The 19393-nt window shown below is 35.5% G+C and overlaps 2 protein-coding genes across 4 annotated transcripts; one reads left to right on the top strand and one right to left on the bottom strand.

Moving 5' to 3' along the window:
* Positions 1–3241: 3241 nt before the first annotated feature.
* Positions 3242–8802, bottom strand: LRIF1 (ligand dependent nuclear receptor interacting factor 1). Its single transcript, XM_032218837.1, has 4 exons — positions 8473–8802; positions 5399–6878; positions 4822–5070; positions 3242–3855 (listed from the first exon to the last, which is right to left on the bottom strand). The coding sequence occupies exons 1-4, from the start codon at positions 8547–8549 to the stop codon at positions 3400–3402; spliced, it is 2262 nt and encodes a 753-aa protein (XP_032074728.1). The 5' UTR covers positions 8550–8802; the 3' UTR covers positions 3242–3399.
* A 1417-nt stretch (positions 8803–10219) lies between these two features.
* Positions 10220–18814, top strand: UBE2T (ubiquitin conjugating enzyme E2 T). Of its 3 annotated transcripts, none has more exons than XM_032217371.1 (7): positions 10220–10444; positions 11536–11645; positions 13828–13897; positions 14127–14232; positions 15434–15532; positions 15909–15992; positions 18301–18814. In XM_032217371.1, exons 2-7 carry the CDS (start codon positions 11540–11542, stop codon positions 18427–18429), a joined length of 594 nt encoding a protein of 197 aa, XP_032073262.1. In that variant the 5' UTR covers positions 10220–10444; positions 11536–11539; the 3' UTR covers positions 18430–18814. The 3 variants fall into 3 exon arrangements, with proteins under 3 accessions (XP_032073262.1, XP_032073260.1, XP_032073261.1); XM_032217369.1 differs by having other exon boundaries at positions 10220–10471; XM_032217370.1 differs by having other exon boundaries at positions 10220–10475.
* The last annotated feature ends 579 nt before the right edge of the window (positions 18815–19393 follow it).

The following is a 19393-nucleotide window of genomic DNA, read 5'->3' as shown; positions in this document are numbered from 1 at the left end:
ATGACATCACTATCCTTTAAATTGACCAAGTGAAGAATTAGGCTACACATTTTAGATAACAAACAGTAACAAATGAAATGATTCTCATTCAACATCTTATATACAATCTGAGGTAAAATTATATGGACAGTTGGATAAAATTTGATGGACATTCAATACTTCAGTAGATTCTATACAGCTTATTTCTCTTATTTCTGGCCTTTAAGAATAGATTTATTCTTTACAGGCAGATGCATTCATTCATTCACATTTATATAGTTTCCCATCTCACAAATGTGACTGAGTGGCAGCAGTTTCTTACAGTACAGAAACACTCTGTTTCTTATAGAAACAAACCATTAAAAAAAGATTTAAAAACAATTTTACAAAATTATCAACATTATTCAAAAATATTAGAAATGATCATCTTTAATATTGCAACATAACCATATGACCGATTCCATTTCCCTCAGATCCCCAAGGTTGTTGATGTAGCCACAAAGTGAGGGATTTGCAAGTGGTTTCCAACCATGTTAGTTTAGGAAGAGTGTTTCAGAAGGCTTTGAATTCAAAGCCTGGTATGTTACCAACCAGTCTCCCTGTGGAGAGAATAATGTTCCACAGAGAAAGTATCATGGCAGAAAAGGCCTGTCTCCTAGGTCAATGCCAAATGTAACTCCTTATCAGATGAAGCTGCAATGTACCTCATGCCAGACTTCATGGCATGGGCAGATATAATTGTGAAGAAGCAATCCCTCAACCTGCTCAAGAATGAAGAGTTTTAAAGGTCAAAACCAGCATCTTGGATCTGGACGCAAATTGGCAACCAATGCAGTTTGCAGAGTTGAAGATGTAACTTGTGATGTTCTAAGTCTAGAAGCACACCTAAGTACACACCAAACATGTTTTCCATCAGATGAAGTTTCTGAATAGTCTTCAGGGGCAGCCTATATAAGGTGCATTACAATAGTCCACCTTGAAGATAGGTATAGGGCATGAGTGACCATGACCAGAGCCTCCCAATCCAGTAACAGGCATAACTGGCACATACCATGCAGCTTTAAAAAGGCCCTCCTAGTCACAACTGCTACCCGTTCTTTAAGCAGGTGTCATTAGTCTAGAACTCTACGTTGCATACTGGATCTGCTTAGGGCAATATAATCCCATCCAGTACCAAATATGGCAAAATGCTAGAACCAGAAGGCCCCCAACCCATTCAGTTTTGCCAGGGTTCAGCCAAAGCCTGTTGTTTCCCATTCAGGCTCTCAAGGCCTTCAGAAACTGGGATAGGACATCAACGGCCTCATTTAATTTGGCAGGGGATAATTATATGAAATATAACTGAATACCATCAGCATATCACGGTGAAAGATGATCTCATTTGATGGCTTTACGTTCCAAACAGGCCCTATCTTCCTGCAGTGGTTAATTACACCACAGAATCCCATGGCTATCAGGCATGACCTGATCGTGACAAGGGAGACAATGAAAGCTCTCCCAATTCCAGATCACTGCCAGTGTAGGTGTCCAACCACCGTGGGCCCTGGAATCACAGCAAGCATCTTGGCCAGGAAGCAGCAAAACATGTACAATATCTGCAGTAGTTCCCACTACCAGTCAATAGAGCCAGATAGCTCCTTAGACACCAAAAGCTCCAGCATCATAAATGAGAAACTGGCTCTATTGTCATTGCCACACAAGATGCCCTATCTCTTGTCTTTGCCAGATAGTGAAACACTATCTTGACTTTTGTCAAGATCCCCAGCAGTGCTGTATTTCTAAGCTATGGTATCTCCTCCTGGCAAAATCCCCTATTAAAAGCAAGATCATTTTCACAGAACCAGAAGCTCAAGGCTCTATTACACAAAGTCTAGTCAGTCAAGTTACGATCCAATACAATTGAAGATAGGACAACTCTATCCTTTAGCACTGTATCTCAAAAAGGTCCAGGTAGGTACCAACTACACATAGCTCCATCAACAACATACAGAAACCAACAACAACAACAAAAACTTAAGTTAGGGTTAGTAGATCAGCATGGGTTATATTCCAATCAAATGAGTAATACTGTTAAAGAATAAGGCAGTGAGATTTCCCTGTTCATATATTTATTATAGAAAAGAAGAAACACTGATTTTCTGAAAAGAATTAATGAATTAAATTTATTCACAGAAAAGGTCATGAAAATGTAGGTTAGATATCATCTGGTGTTCAAACCTAAATCAAATATGGAAAAAATATATTACTTCAATAGCAAACTCATTCTACCAAATCCAGATTTTTATGAAGCTAAAACAAATCCCAAACAAGCTGATTACTTCTGAGCTTCTCTGGGGCCACAAAACTGACTATGTAAGTATTTAAGAGATGAAGGGATCTCTAAAGATCAACAGCAGTAGCACTTACATTTATATACTGCTTCACAGTCCTCTCTAAGCAGTTTATAGTCAGCATAGGATCAAAAGTAAGTAGGAAACCAGATAGTGGCTAGAATATCTTGGAAAGGCATATACTGGTAAGTAGCACACTGCAAATTACCGTGCTTTGCAGTACAGTTCGTTGTTCTAATTCTTTTCAATATATTATTTCTTTAAGTCAGGATCTAAATTTAATCTCTTAAGAAACTAAATGAGCTATGGGTCTATACTTCCACTCCCCACCATCCAGTCAGAGTTTAAGAAGCTTCTTGGATGACAAGTGAAATGTCTTCAGTTGTCTCTTGAAAAAAAGCACCTTTGGAATAAATGAGCTATGAGCTGTTGTGGCGCAGTGGTTAGAAAGCAGTTCTGCTGACTGCCAGCTGATTGCAATTTGGCAGTTTGAATCTGACCAGGCTCAAGATTGATTCAGCCTTGCATCTTTCCGAAGTCGGTAAAATGAGGATCCAGATTGTTGGGGCCAATATGCTGACTATAAACCGCTTAGCGAGGACCATGAAGCGGTATATAAATGTAAGTGCTACTGCTGTTGATCTTTAGTGACTCAAAAATGTTATTTTGAGTTTTGAAACAAATTTACTCACTTAAATAACAGATCAATATTAATCACGGAGTATTCTAAATAAAATCTAAGCTAGTACGTTTCTGACAGTATTAAGCTAGTCCTATGCTTTAGAAACATTTGCAACTGAAGAATTCTATCTACATTTCATTTGTGAAACCAGAGTCTGGAGACTGATCATGATCAGCATGAATATAAATTGTATTGACTATAAAAATTATAATGAATTAAATAAATTGTTCAGCAAGTTATATTCTTGTCAATAAGATTCTAGATTTGCATACTTCTTGTCTTGGAACTGGAGTCCATTCATTCATACTTGTACCTATTAATACTATGCAAACATAAGGAAAATTAGATTTATTATAGGTCAAATGAACAGCAACAGGTAACATTCCAGCAATTTGCAAATTAGCTTTGTTAACATCGATGCATTTTTTTCCGAACCGCTTCCAAGGCTGCCTCTCGTTCTCTCAGCAATAATTTAAGCCTTGTTATTTTCTCATCTTTTATTGTTTCTTCCAAGTCTGGGGGGATGAAAGGAAAAATATCCTTTTTGAAAGAACTTTCACCAAGAGCAGTTTCACTTTCATGGCAATTCGAAGTAGAATTCAAAACTCTGTTCTCTTCAGAGTTGTTACAAACCCAAGGATTTGAGACATGAGGACACTGAAGAAAACTGGAATGCTTGTGTTCCAATAAGTTCTGTGTGCAAGAATTGTTCAAGTTTTCCATTATTGAATAAGAGCTGTTGCACTCAAAGTTGGAGTTCTGCATTGTTGTAACATCATTTTTTCTCTTCTTTGGATTTTCTAAAACTGGTATTGCTTTTGTCTTCCTCTTTTTATTCAACTTTCTTCCTTGTTCTCCAATTATCTGTAAATAAAGAATAAAAAGAGTAGTATATTATTGTGACAATATAAATTAAGCAACCCAATCTACAGCTATTCAGAATGCAACTCAATGTCTTGCAGGCAATGTCCCAAGGAGTTTTGAAATGAATTTACTCACTTAAATAACAGATCAATATTAATCACGGAGTATTCTAAATAAAATCTAAGCTAAGCTAAGCTCTTTTTCTTCCTAAGGTTAAAAACACATTTCTTCTACTTTGAAGATGTTCTAATGTTAGAAAGTCCAATATTGGAAGGGGTCAAAAGGAGGTGTATTACAGACTGGGGTAGAAAACATACCAGGAAAAGCTTTGATTCTATTGAATTCAAAGCCTTCTGAAACACTCTTCCTAAACTAACATGCAACTTCAAAAAGTCCACTAGTTTAGATTTACTGCCACTACTGCTTGTCCTGGGAGGAAGTCCTTGAAAGGAACCTATTTTGGATGGAAGGGATAAGCACATGGCCCCCTAAAACTGTTCTTTTAAGGCATCACTGCATTGGTTTATATTGGTTATAAAACTGACAACTTCCCTGTTTAACAGTTTCATGGTACATTTAATATATCACTTTTCATGAAGGGAAAAAAAAGTAGCGGGACATTATTTCACGTTCAAAAGTCAAAGTACTCAAATTGCTTCACTACTATATCTCCTCCTTTTTGGATGTTTTGGATGTTACAAAAAGCATTACAATAGCATTAAATAGCATTAAATAGCATTAAAATGTCAAAAGCTATAAATAAGGCATATACTTTGATGTTACTTTAATACTTCCATACCTTTCTTGAAAAACACAAATTTTGTAAAAAAAAATAATGAATCTATAAACATTTAATGATATTACAACAATCCAGTCAATCATTGTGACAGGCTTTATTATTCATACTAGTTGTTACTAGGGATAAGTATCAAAGAATATTAATCATAAATGTAATATTCTACGTACCATTTCTTCTTTTTCAGATTCACTTTTCACAGGAATAGACATCAAATTATCAATGTCATTCATTTGTACACTGTTGGAAAATACATATGCTTCTGAATTTTTAGATGGAACTGATGAAACTCTCCTAAGATAAATTCTTTCTTCTTTAAAGAGACCAAATTTTTTTCTCAACTGAAGATTGAGAAAATCTTTTTTCTGTTGTTCTTGGATATGCTTCATCCAAATTGGCATTCCTGAAGTTATTTGCACCTAAAATAGTAAACATTACTCATTTCAATCATTTTATTCCATAAAGTAATTTACAAGTCAATAAACATGTAAATACTGAATATAAAAAGATATCTTATAAAATATAAGCATCTATTTATCAAAAAAGATCACCTGATGATCTAAAATTGTGAGGCCTATAAAAAAATGGAAGAAACCCAGGCCAACATCCTTCAGCAAATTATTCCTCAAGAGGTTGGTACAGAAAAAAATATTTCATTTCCATTTCCACTAATCATATTGGCAGATATGAGCACAATCCCAATAATATAAATATTCAATATAAATACAATTTGATATGAATAATTACCTCTTGTTCTTCCTCTTTGACTGCATGATGTAGCACAGGTGGTGATGTAGGATCAGTAGCTGCTTTAGAAGAAAGATCTTTATGTGTACTATCATATGTGTTTTCTTTTTTGATATATTTCCGAGCAACATTTATTCCAATGGAAGCACTACTCCTTGTGGACACTGCTTCATGTTGCCTGATGCTGCTTATTTGAAAATTGTCATGTGGTGAGGTAGAAGGTGTCGATTCTACTTTAAAATCCTTATTTACTTCAGATTTTAGATACGGTATCGTATTGTCACTGAATTTGGGTTCTTTCACATTAGATGCAATCCTTTTATTTTTTGATAATACAAGATTGATAATCTGATTTAATATAGTGTTGTCCGTAACTGAACTAATTAATTCTGATGTTTGTTTTCTGACATTTGTGCTTTCTTGCTTGATAGGCTTGAGTGTTGATAAAATATTAGCCTTCTTTTTAGCCAGTGAATACACCTTTCCGTTGCAAATAAATAGAGTATTTTCTTTTATAGATGGCATATTTGCATGACTTTCATGAAGGCTGTTAGAACAAATAGGCAAAATACTGGTAGAATTGTTTTTGGTATTTTTCGTGTCAGTCAATGTTATTAAGAGCTTAGATGCAACTTTGTTAGATGATTTTACAGGGACAAGGTAAGTTGTTGATGACTGTGAATTTTCATGAACAATCAATTTGCTAGGACTCATCTTATTTTCCATACTACCAGAGGTTGATACTTCTATAGCAGAGCTATTGACAAACTTCTGTGGTGTCGCCAGTATTAAAGAACTGGATACTTTTCCCAGTGATTTTGTTTCCAATGATTCAGAAGCAAGCATCTTCACTGTATTTACTGGTGATATAAAAATTGGTGCATTGATATGTTCACCTGTCCCTGAAGTATTTGAGGCTGCAGCTAGGATTTTGTCCTGAACTACTAGTGGCAAAACAGAAACTGGAAGAGTTTTAACTTTAGCATGAGCAGGTATTTGAAGTTGGGGGCCAGAAGGTAACATTGGCAGTTTCATGGAAAGTGGAGTATTTTCCATTTTCACAACTGTTGTGTTTGTGTCCAAACAAATTGGAGCAAAAGATTTCTGCAAAGATGATCTATCAGCTGAATAACTACTCTGAATGCCAGAAACTGTTAATGCAATTGGATTTTGTTTTACAACAATAGTTACATTAACTTGTTCTAGTTGATTTAAAGGCTTCGGTAAAATTAAACGCCTGGGTTCAACTGTCTTTAATTTAGAGATTTTAGCAGCAGCAGATGTAATAGTACTTGCAAATGAAGTCTTCGCATAATCATGAACAGATAGTGAAACATTTCCTTTAACATCATGAGACACGACTGGAGACTGAACCAGAGGCTTCAAGTTATTTAAAGGTTTAGAAGCTGGATACAATTTCAAAACTTTTTTTCCATCCTTCCCAGTCATTTGAACTAGTTGATATACACACTCTGTAATACTTAAAAGACAAAATATATATATAATCCATTACTCTTATAACAAGCTATTAAGTTTCAAATAAATATTTTGATTTTGTGAGTATAATCATTATTCTACTTTAAGTAGGATTTCTTCTAAATTTCAAAATTTAGAATACCATCAACAGCCTTTTAATGACTATTTACAGAAAAAATAATCATTCCACCTACTATGTTAGTTTTATTAAAATGTAACTTAATGCAACTTAAGCACTAAAATGTAATTTAAACACTAATACTGAAGGAAAAATGAAGGCACACTCTCACTGTTGATTATATCACTTCTCCATTCCTCCAGTCAACAGTTGTTCTGTTAATTTTTTTTTTTTGCTTTTTTGCTTTTTAAATAGGACCTAAGATCTTATCATATTCTTTGAACAAATGAATTAAAATATTTTTTAGTTAGAAGGTAGAAGGGAAACAGAACCTACCTGTTCTAGGTAATATAATAAAGGTGAGATAATTTGAATGCAGTGTAATATACATTCAATGGAATCAATTGATTGATCAATCAGGCCAATAGAAAGTCTAGAGCTATTTGCCTCCAACATAATAGAAATGCTTTCAAATTTAGAGTATTATTTTCACTGTCTTCCTTTATTCTTTGAGATGCACAAACTGTGATTAGGCACAAATTGTAATCATATAATGAAATCCATTTTGGACCTACAACATTTTACTTCAGATCAGAATTTCAGCCTTTTTCTACAAGTACCCGCTCCAAATTACCCCAAGCTTTCTTCTTTTCAGCAATTTCTTTTATAATTTATATATATATATATATTTCCCTGATGGCTGCTGTTAAACATTTGACATTCCAAACTCTGCAGATCTACTTAATAAGATCCCTACCAATAAGCTCAGATCTGTTGAAACCACATTGCTTTTGCCGCACTTTGCCCACTAAGGATTCAGGAAGATAAAAATTGCAGCCTTTCCCCCAACCACCTCACCTTTCAATGACTATCTAAGGCAGTATTTCTCAACCTTAGCAGCTTGAAGTAGGATGGACTTCAACTCCCAGAATTCCCAGCAAGCAAGGTGACTGAGGAATTCTGGGAGCTGAAGTCCACATATCTTCAAGTTGCTAAGGTTGAGAAACAGTGATCTAAGGCAATGGTTCTCAACCTTGGCAACTTCAAGATGAGTGGACTTCAACTCCCAGAATTCCCAGCCAACACGGTTTAAGGTTAGGCTAAGCTAGGTCTGGGAAATGAAGTTCAACCTTCTTAAAGAGGTTGAGGAACACTGATTAAAGGGACACGTCTGACCATAAAAAGAAGAGGCAGGGATGGCTTTCGCCATGTTTCTCAAGAATCAGCGAGGAACCCCTACAGTACAGGATTTGCGAAGGAGCAGCGGGTACACCTATAGCAACTACGGGGCGCCCTGGAATTTGAGCCGGGTACAAACGCGGAGCTGCTTCCCTCCAATTTAGAGAGACAGCCGAGCCCTCCGTCTTCGCAACCAACCGGGATAGTTGATGTGGTCTGTTACTACGTCGGCTCCCCCCCCCCCCGCCCCTTGACCACCGCAAACAGAGAGCTGGGGAGGAAAATGTCCTTCAATACTTACTACGATGGGGTGTCAACTGCAGGCTGTCCCTCCCCGTTTCCATTCGTAGCTACTACCGCCAGCGCCATCTCGGACATCGCAAGTGGGGAAGCCCAGGATTAAATCCCGGAAGTTACCCCGATCCGAGATGACAATCACTCCTTTGCCAAGGGTTAACCCTTAAATCCACTCTAATGGACGTACTCTCTTGTCTTCGCTGTACATCCTTAAACAGCCACTTCCTGTACACTTCCGTTCATAGCGTCCTACTTTCGTTTCTTAATAAAGGGGCGCCATTTTGCTACCTTTACAGCCACTTGGAGGGAAGGAGGTTTTTAGCTTCCGGGAGTTAGCAAGAAGGATATCCGGTTTGATATGAGTACTTCCTGTTTGGGGGGAAAAAGGGAAATTAGAACTCTTCTCTGATTTTGATCATGATGCTACTTTTTCAGTTTGGCAGATTAATTTACTGCCGGCTTAAAAAGAATATTTACGTATAGATTTTATTAATAGTTTTTAATTCATCTGAAAGAACAAATCCTTTGGACAAATTACATATGTCACAGTAGGGATATTCATTCTAAAACTAAATACATCAATTTTAGGTTTAGCAGGCCAAAAGTGATCAGAATTTACATTCTACATCTACACACACCCCTTAGGTATGAAATCCAGCTGGGTGACTTTGAGCCAGTCACTCTCTCTTAGCCCAACCCACAGAATTGTGGGGGAAGATGTTGAGACTCTGGAAAGAGTGCAGAGAAGAGCAACAAAAATGATTAGGGGGCTGGAGGCTAAAAATGTATGAAAAATGGTTATAGGAAGTGGGTATGTCTAGTCTAATGATAAGTACTGGGAGGGGGGGAGGCATGATAGCACTGTTCCAATAATTGAGGGGATCCTACAAAAATGGGGTAGGGGTGATGTCAAACTATTTTCCAAAGCACTAAAAGGCAAGACAAGAAACAATGGTTGGAAACTAACCCAGGAGAGAAGCAATCTAGAACTAAGGAGAAACTTCCTAACAGTGAGAGCAATAAACCAATTAAATAGCTTGCCTTCAGAAGTTGTGGGTGCTCCATCATTGAATGCTTTCAAAGAGACGGGATAATCATTTGTGTGAAATGATATTGGGTTTCCTGCTCAATCAAGGGGTTGGACTAGAAGACATGTGCACACTCACACAGCCATAGAATATCTGGCAGTTCTTTCATAAGGTCCCAAAGTCTAGTTTGGAGAATATTTGGTTGGGATCATGATCCCTACTGAATGACCAGAATTAGTATTATAAGGTAAATTCTTGACTTAAATGTTGCCAGTTCCTGTTGCTCCACCTTTATGCTGATAACCACAAACACAAGCCCACAAAACCATTTCTTCCTAGTGATTTACAGTAGAGCGCCGATTGTCATTCAACCATCGATGTGCGAATATAACAGCAACTGAGAGAGACATTTAAATTCGCAGAGTGGTGGTTGCGTGACGATAGCTGTAACTGTAAAACCATTAGGCAAGGATATATGAATGTATTCGGTATACTTTCACTACAGACCCGGTCCGGAAACCTTAACCAAGTGACAACTTCCTCCTACAGCTGCTCCGCCGATTTAAACTCCTGAGGCGGAAACAATTTTTTGTAATAGCCAATCGGCATAAAGTCAGATCTTGATGGGCATTTTTTTTGCCCGGTGATATTGCAAGCCGTTTGACATCTTGGCTCTTACTGGTTGAGAACTTGTGGCGCGCTTTTCCGAAGTTTCCCCTCAGCTTGGCTTCCGAGCTCTGCGGGTTCTTTTCCGGGCTGCTAAAGGGGAAGATATTCAGATTCCTGTCTTCGGTTCTCGGACTCCTACCGTCTCCCAGAGGCGAAAAAACGAGCGGGGCCGACTCCTTCCCTTCGTAGGAGGGAGCTTTGCTCTCCAGCATCGTACTCTCGGTGGTCCGAGCAAAGGCTTGAGCGCGCGGGTCCTGAGAGGGTTCGTGGCGGAGGGAGGTGGGAAGAAAACGACCATAGTTTAGGGTGTGTATGTTCAAATCTTAACGTTATTATTAAATTGCTGCTCCCCCTTCTCTTGACAGAATGCCTTCTTGAGCCCTTCGTGTGTATAATATAATATGATATAATATAAGGGGGTCTATGCATAATTTTGTATTTATTTTGTCGTGTTTATGTAGTGGGTATGCAACAAAATTTCATTTTAATGTATGCCGATTAGTGTACATTTAAAGTGACAATAAAGTTATTCTAAGTCTAAATGTATATGTGTGTGGGAGGGGGGTAGTCTCGCTCACTAAACCCGGGTTACTCCTTGGGTCAACAGTAAAGCTCTCCTGGTCCCTCATTTCCTTGAGCAGACACACTGGGGAAATAAGAAAAAGGCAGGGCACCAGCCCCAACCTTGAATACTTGCGCAATCAAAGGGCTTCCCTAATATGATGCTGTTGATAAGTATAGGATTACAGGTTCCATCATTTCCAAACTTCAAAACCTCTTTGGGTTGCTTGATTTATTTGTCTTACTGTTTTAATAATTTGCCTAACAGAAGAGACTCTGGGTAGGAGGAAAGATGCCATACTTTCACATCTGAACATCCACTTCACATCCACTTTTCTGTGTCCTATCCAAGGCCGGTTAAGTGGGTCAACTTAGTATGGTTGCTGCTGATCAGTAGAAATGCTTTTGATAATTTCTCCATGAATATAGTTATTATGAGGTCTGTATTAGTATTTTCAGATAAAAAATATTTTAATTGTTCTGTACAGCCTGTGTCATTTTTAAAACAATCTATACTATGATATCATTACTGAGGATTATTGCAAGATTTGTAAAATTGCGGTGGTGGTGGTGGTGGTATAGGTTAGTCTATAGTAGCTAAAAACCAGAAAGATCCTCATAGTATTTTTCAACACCAGTACATTTTATTGTAAGGTATATAAGCTTTCATGAGATGCAACATTTGAGTAAGTGAACTGCCGCTTATGAAAGTTTATGTCTTATACTAAAATTTATGATTTCAGGAAGATTTATGGGAAATGAAAAGAAATGAACTAAATGCTGTAGAATTCTTGCTTATGTCATTGCAGTGCAATGCAAAGGGCTTCACGGCTGAAGAGAGAGCTGCAGTTAATGGCCACAGAACCACCCCCAGGAATTACCTGCTGGCAGAATGTAAATCTAAATGATCTTCGAGCCCGTATGTATTTCCTCAAATACAAACATACATACATACATACATACATACATACATACATACATACATACACATACATACATACATACATACACAAAATATTATATTCCATTTATTTTTAGGTTGCAATTGCAATCATCTTTTTAATGTATGATGCTTACAAGTCTTATTTTTTACAGTTCTAGCTGTAAAAAAGAATCTGGTCAAACACCCTGTCCAGTGCAGAATTTATTACAATGGGCATCCCCAATGGATGGATGACCATCTAGTCTCTAGCAAGGGAGTCCATCACTTTTTATACCAGCCTGTTCCATTGTTAAATAACTTTCACCATTAGGACTGTTTAATGCTCAAATGAAGCCTTCTGTGTAATTTAAACTTACTGTTTTATGTTATGTCTTTTGCAACGACTCTGGATAATCCTGTCCTACCTTCTAAATGACAGCCCTTCAGACCAAAGATATCTAAAACCTGCCAATTTTTTCCATAAGTGTTTTCTACCTGATTTTTTATCATCTTGGTGATTTCAACTTTGAAAGAAAATAGGGCTTCATATAATCTATGTCAAACATTACAATTGTTGAGACACACAATCTATATTTTGTGTTATTAAATTAAAAATTGAAATCAAATCTCTGGTTTCAGTATTCATATATGCAACTATTATTTATTTTAAATTAAACCTAAATTTCTTTGAGAGTAGATTCCATTGAATATATTTCAACATCATAAGATGGAAATATCTAGTGATTCCAGGACCAAATGGGAATAATTATTGGGAAAAATAATTATTTGCTTGAATGAAAGAATTTGTACTTTGGTAAAATAATAAATATTTGTAACTTTAAAGTGAGCACATCACAGACTTCTAATAGATGAAGGTAAAAAAGCTGTCATACTGTGTTCTGATGATTGAATTTGTTTTGAATGATGATTATCAATTGGCATTGACTATTGCTTGGTATCAGTCATTTAAAGGATTTATAAATGTGACTAAATGAATTTCACAAATTAATTGCATATGGCAAAAATACAGGGCCTGATTGTTTTGTAAAGCCGTTGCATCTGTTGTGTGTGCCACTATGTACTATGAAGAATCATTTTGCAACTGAATCTAAGGCACAATACAATATTAAAGCTTATACTTACATACCTTTAAACTTTACATTATCAGATTTTTCTATTTAGCAATACCTAATATACTACCGTGTTTCCCTGAAAATAAGACACAGACTTATTTTCTATTGATCCCTGAAATAAGTGCTTGGCCTTATTTTCGGGTAAGTCTTATTATTTTTGAGGTGCAGGAGACAGCAAGCCTGGTCACCTAATGGCCGCTGCTGTGTTGCAATATTTTCTGGGAGGGCTTATTTTAGTGCATGCACTCAAAAGCCCAATTGGGCTTATTATCCAGGGAGGTCTTATTTTCGGTAAAAACAGGGTATAACGATAGTATATTTACAAAGTGTATAAATAACATGAAATGTATTTAAGAATAACCTCAATCTTAAAACTGAAAAAGCAAAGAGCTGTCATAATTTACTTATAATTTCAAAAAGTAGTTAAATGTTAATTATTGAAACAGTCACGCATGTCTGTTTTCTGAGATTTTGTTTTCTATAGATTTCAATCCTTTTAAAGATAAAAACATTTATTCTTATTAATCTGTTTATCCTGGATCTATAGATACTTAAGAAATTTAAGCCCATATGATTTTTTCCTATTCTGGCTCTTGCCCCTCTCCACTCCTGCCCCACATTTTTCTTCAGAATAAAGAAACCTTCTTTGCTAATGTAGAAGAAAAATATGTGTCTATGAATTTCTCTCTGTATATGCAAAAGATAGAAAACAAGTGATCATTTTATAATAGGAAATAGAAAAGTTGCTCCCTTTTCAAGTAGTAGTTGTAGTTTCTATTTTTTTTCTTAGCCAGTAACCCTGTACTTGAAATTGTGGAAATCCATTGCGGAATGTATCCTAATTTATTTTCCAACTTTGAATAATCAGTAATTATCAGACTCTTTGATGCTCTTTGTTCCTAGTCAACTGAATTTCTTGAATAGAACAGATGTTAAAGATATTATTATACTACTATCACTTCTTAGATCTAACTTTGTTTTTACAGTAAGTGCAACAGTTACTTAAAGAGGTCAGTGTTGACATTTCTTGTATCTTTTTCTTTTAGAAATACTAGGTTGTACAAATACCCCATACGAAAAAGGAGTTTTTGCTTTGGAAGTAATTGTTCCTGAAAGGTAAATGTTGAATCTGTGTTTTTGAAATTTAAAACAAATGGCCATATAAAATGGGCATATTAACTATGAATCTTTAAAAGATTGGAATGGGAACCAGAAAGTTGTCAATGAACTTCTCTGTAGTAAATTCAGTGACAAGTATAAGTTGAAAAATGACTTGGGAATGAAGAAGATTGTAACCCATTAAAAAGTCTTTCTTTTCTAATAATGACAACTATTTCTGAAATAGGTATCCATTTGAACCTCCAAAAATGCGCTTTCTTACTCCCATTTATCATCCCAACATTGATTCAGCTGGAAGAATTTGCCTGGATGTTCTTAGATTACCACCCAAGGTAATGCATTGCATTGCTTCAATTATAAATTGCAGTTCTATTATCCTTAAGAAAATGGCCCAGAAACATTAGTTTAAAAATCTCATTCTCCAAGGATGGTTTTACTGGGATGAAATTTATAACACTCTGGAATAATGAATAGCAGGGATTGCACTCTTTTCTTCTAAAATCCTGTGACAACGGGACTTTAATTTTATCTCTAGCTTCATTATCTGAAATAGGCAGAAGAAATAACCTTGAGAAACAGGAGGAAGAACCTCAACCAAAACAATGGTCAGATAAAATCTGGTCTGGTATAGAAATGTAATTTGAGAAAGGGTCTCAGTCATGACTCTCCATAGTTTTTATTTTATTTATTTATAAAATTTATTTGCTACCCATCTCATTTCCAATGACTCTGAGTGGCTTAGTTCTCGTGAAGATAAAGGGAAGGAAATCACATCCAAACTTTTGAGATTCTGCTACTATAACCTAATAAAGCTAGCATTAGCTCCTCTGGTTTCCAAGTCTAGTCTATTTGGGAGGGCTGATGCTGTATTATTTTAAATAAAATTACACTAACATGGAGATCTATGACAGCTGCTATGGTTACTGATATAAATGGCTTTATCTGTGCAGGATGCCGTCCCTGGCATGCATATTGCTACAAGGAGATCACTTACTGAGTTTATCATGCTGAAGTAATTTTATTATAAAACTTAAGAGCCTTATGTGTGAAGTGATATTTTTCCAATATGTTTATTTCACCATACACATGAATTACTATTATTCATGGATATAGCATCCATAAAGCTATGAACTACAGCCAGAACCATAAACCTAAAAACTAGAAAGTTACCAATGTTATGTTTTTTTTAAAATGTACATCTTGCTTACTTCCATCCACCAATAGTTTATTAAGCTCAATGTATATTAAGTGATTTTTAAGAGCCATTGAATATCGGAAAAGAAAACTACTGTGTACATAAACTAAACTGAGTAACTTAGGGCTGCCTTGGAAAAAGTATATGCCTAACTGGTTAGAAGGTAAAGAAGTGCATGTTCATTAAGAGATGAGATTACTCTGCAACTCTTTTACTATTGGCTACACTTCTATAACTTGGAAGCCAATTAAAATACTCAGTCTGCAATAATACTTGAAAAATCTTGGAGGGTAACTTATTTTCTTCAATATGTTTTTCCTTCTATTCTTGCATGTAAGGGTGCTTGGAGGCCATCCCTGAACATTGCTACTTTGCTAACTTCCATCCAGATCCTCATGAATGAACCTAATCCTGATGACCCTCTCATGGCTGACATAGTAGGTTTCATTCTTTTATTTAATTGGAATATACTGTACTTTAGAAATTTAAATTGCCTGGTTTATAAGGAGATACTTTGTGATTTCTTCATATTTATTTGCACGATATTCTTCAGATAGAAAGTCAATGAATATAATTTATGGCGTAGTAAAATATGCTAATAGATTTTTTCAGTGTTCATGTTACAAAATTCACACGTTACATGCAATATATAAACCATTAAGGCATTTTTCAAAGTTTAGTCTTTATATATATCTATATATATCTATAAGGTGAAGTCTTCCAAGTTGTCAGATGAATCTGCCATTAAATATAACTATATGTTAAGATGAGAGGCCATAATTATCCTTTTCTTGCCCTTTTTATTATGTCTAGTCTTCAGAGTATAAATACAACAAGCAAGCATTTCTCAAAAATGCCAGACAATGGACAGAAAAATATGCAAGCCAGACAACAATGGTAAGAAATACATTACTTCTGTTACAAAGGAATGGGGTGTTGGTTAATTTTCACATGTGCAGTCTTGCTGTGAGTGAAATCTCAATTGCATAATTGTCTATTTTCCTGTAAATGAGTTTGTGGAGTTGTAGTGTCCTGAATGTGCCATGGTGTACATATCCTGGATTTTATCTTTGCCAGAAAAACAAAGTGTTTCCTGGGATGGCAGTATAAGAGGAGTTTGGGTTCCTGGCCAGGTTAGCATAACTCAAAATGTCAAGGAAAAATCCATATTTTTTTCAACTGACAGATTATTGTATTAGTGCCTGATTTTGTAAAACATGCCTTGGGTAAAAATAATTTGGAATTTATTCTATTACAACCATATTTTATTTGGACGTCTATTAGGTACGTGACTCAGGAACATACATGCTTAATATATGAGTAAAATATAGGTAGTTCTTGATTTATGACCATTGGTTCAGCAACTGTTAGAAATTATTGTTTATAAATGTCACTTTAAACTGCTTCTTGTCTCTTAACAGTTCTCTGATTTTTTTTTATTTTAGGGATTATATTTAACCAGTTATCTGAGAACTGTTTGATCCAGTTGGATCTGAAGAAGTGGATAGGGTCCTTGGGACTGTTAGGGCAGCTAGTTGTTTATTAGATGCTTGCCTTTCCTAGTTAGTAAACACCATCAGGAGGATGACTTTTAGGTAGATCTGAGCAGTAATTAATACACTCCTGACTTTCTAGAAGACCCTAAAACCTGCTGCGTTGCTTGGTTTGGGACCCTGAGAGGCTTGCTACATTGAGGATGACTGACAGAAAGATTCTCATCCTGAGGTTACCATCATCTTGGTTTAACTTTTAATATTTCAGTTTTAATTGGATGGATCAACTCTACTTCCTGATATAGGTGTCTGCTTTTTGCACTGAATGATTGTCCTGTCTTGGCATACAGTCCTGATATTCTTCATTCACCTTTCCCAGTACCTTTCCTCACTTGAAGCAGTATAGTGGGATTTGGATAACAGGAAACTTTTGAATCATAGTTTAAAGAAGACTGGAGCTGAATTACTATTGTTATTAAAACATCCAATTTAACTGTATAGTACATATAATGAACAAAAACTGAACAGCTGTAGCAAAAATATTTTCTCTGTTCCAATAAACAAGGATATGCAGCCCCTCAGCTACATGTTGGTTCTGCATGATCCAGGTTCCAGGTCAGTGGGCAGAAGGGACCAGTTTTAGCAGTTTCATGTTTCTTCCAAGGAAGTGGCAGCAATCTGCTGTATTTAGACTCCTTTTGCTTTTCCCAACAAAGGAAGAATTCAGGAGTGAGAGGAGAGTTGATAGACTAGGCTTCCTACTCTTGTTCCAGCACTCATAATAGGAGAAACATTGAAAGGGTGTGTCTGTTTGTTTGAGAAAAAAGTGAATTAGAGTACATGGACCTCAGTGTAAGACAACAGTGTAGAAATAATACAGTGGTACACACGTATATGTATTTGAATATCTAAATATGCATATTCATATTTTGATAGAATAGCCAGTGTGGATTTTTAATGTAAGAGAATGCCTGTTTTGCAAATTGTATAAAGTAGCTTTTAGTAAATAACAATAATGTGTTTTATTTATGTACAAACTTACACAATATTTACTAGGGAGAAAAAAGTATTGTAATTACACAGTTGAAACACCAGGAGGCACTTGATCCTTAAAAAATATAGTACTGCAGTAGTTGTGCTTTTTTCTTCTAATTAAAGAAAACTCAGAAAGTAAAATTTTATTTTTTGTATTTCAAACTAACATAAATAAAATACTAGGTTTGTAATTTGTAGAAGGATCTTTCTATTCGTATTTCTTTTATAGTGATATTTCTTTCCAGAATTTCTCCCTGACTGGCCTTTGTGAGAATTTGAGTCATTGTAATAAAGATGTACAGAAAGTATATAAAAACTTTTATGACTTGCAAAACATTATGGATTTCATACTGCAGGAGTGTCAGAAAATAATTTATTCATTCCGAACAGAAATATAGTTCTGTGATAGGAAACAATGAAAGAAAAGATTTTTCTCTCCTGCTGTTTGTGCTATTAAAATGGTAACTTGTAAAATAGAGTTCCTAAAGAATCTGTAGTGAATTGCAAAAATATAGTGTCCGTGTATTTAAAGAGGAGAAAATTGATTCTAAAATTCTAAGCTGGGAAGCTTACATTCTTGCAAGATATGAATAAAGTTATTCATTCTTTGAACAACTGGGACTAGAGAATGAAACACTCTTTTCCCATCTCATTGTTTTTCTTTGATACTCTTTCAGCCTTTAGAAATCACCAATGAAGAGAATCACAAAAGCCAGGCTGAGTTCCCAAAAGATTCCAGTATTTCCCAGAAGAGGAAAGGAAGCAATATCAGTGGATTGTCCAAAAAATGTCGCTTAGAAACATAATGATTTCCTGCTATAGTATTTCAGTGGCTGTTACTGTTCGTTCTTAATCTAATTTTCCATCTTTTAAATAGGCTTAATGGAATTGTTTATTCATTTTGTAATGGTAGTCTTGCTGTATCAGTGACATGATGTTTAGTATGGCATATGTCTGTTTTTTAAAAAAATAATAAAATCTTACATTATTTCTGTAACATACTTTAAATCTTTCCATAAAGAGTATGTTCCACTGCACTTTATGTATATTTAGAATGAAAGCAAGAATACATAATAATTGGAATTTCTTATGACTGATGTTATGAATGTATTGTAAACAGTTTCTTTTGACAGTTAAAAAGTTGTGTGGTTGCTTCATCTTCACTTGCCACAGTATAAATAAATATTAAAAGGTATATTGATGTTCTTCAGCTGTTTTGTAAGTCATAGTCTATTTTTGGCAAGCTGCATATTCATCTGAACATTTCAAACTTTCAAGGTGAATCCATACATACATATACAGTATTTAATCTATAAGCATATTTTCATTAGGAAAAAATAGTTGATAAGATGGAGAGAGGAAATGTCAGAACCATATGAATGCTTGAAATTTAAATCCCTGGACCGTAGGGATTTTTCACACCTGACTTTTAGCTTTCTTTTTAGCAGATCTACAGTATATTTTATGTGATATGAAATTACACTGCAGAAAAGCTGCTGTTATACAGACAACATTAAAGAAATTCCCATCGTTTCTCATTTTTATAGTTTGGGAATCTAAATGTTTAATTGGCAGCTATATACCTCTTTTAGAATCTTCAGATGTTTAGATATAGATATAGATAAGGCACTAGAAGAATTTTATCTTAAATATTTTTGCAGCTACTTGATCTCAAGGGATGTTTCTTATATGCTTCCTTTAAAAAAAATCACTAGTTAAGTGAATCATGCAGTCGTTAAGTAAATCTGGCTTCCTCCATTGCCTGCTTGT

Source organism: Thamnophis elegans, chromosome 5 (assembly GCF_009769535.1).
Source record: "Thamnophis elegans isolate rThaEle1 chromosome 5, rThaEle1.pri, whole genome shotgun sequence".
NCBI classification, from domain to species: Eukaryota; Metazoa; Chordata; class Lepidosauria; order Squamata; family Colubridae; genus Thamnophis; species Thamnophis elegans.
The sequence above is the reverse complement of the archived record's forward strand: the minus strand, read 5'-3'. Positions and strand labels throughout refer to the sequence as shown.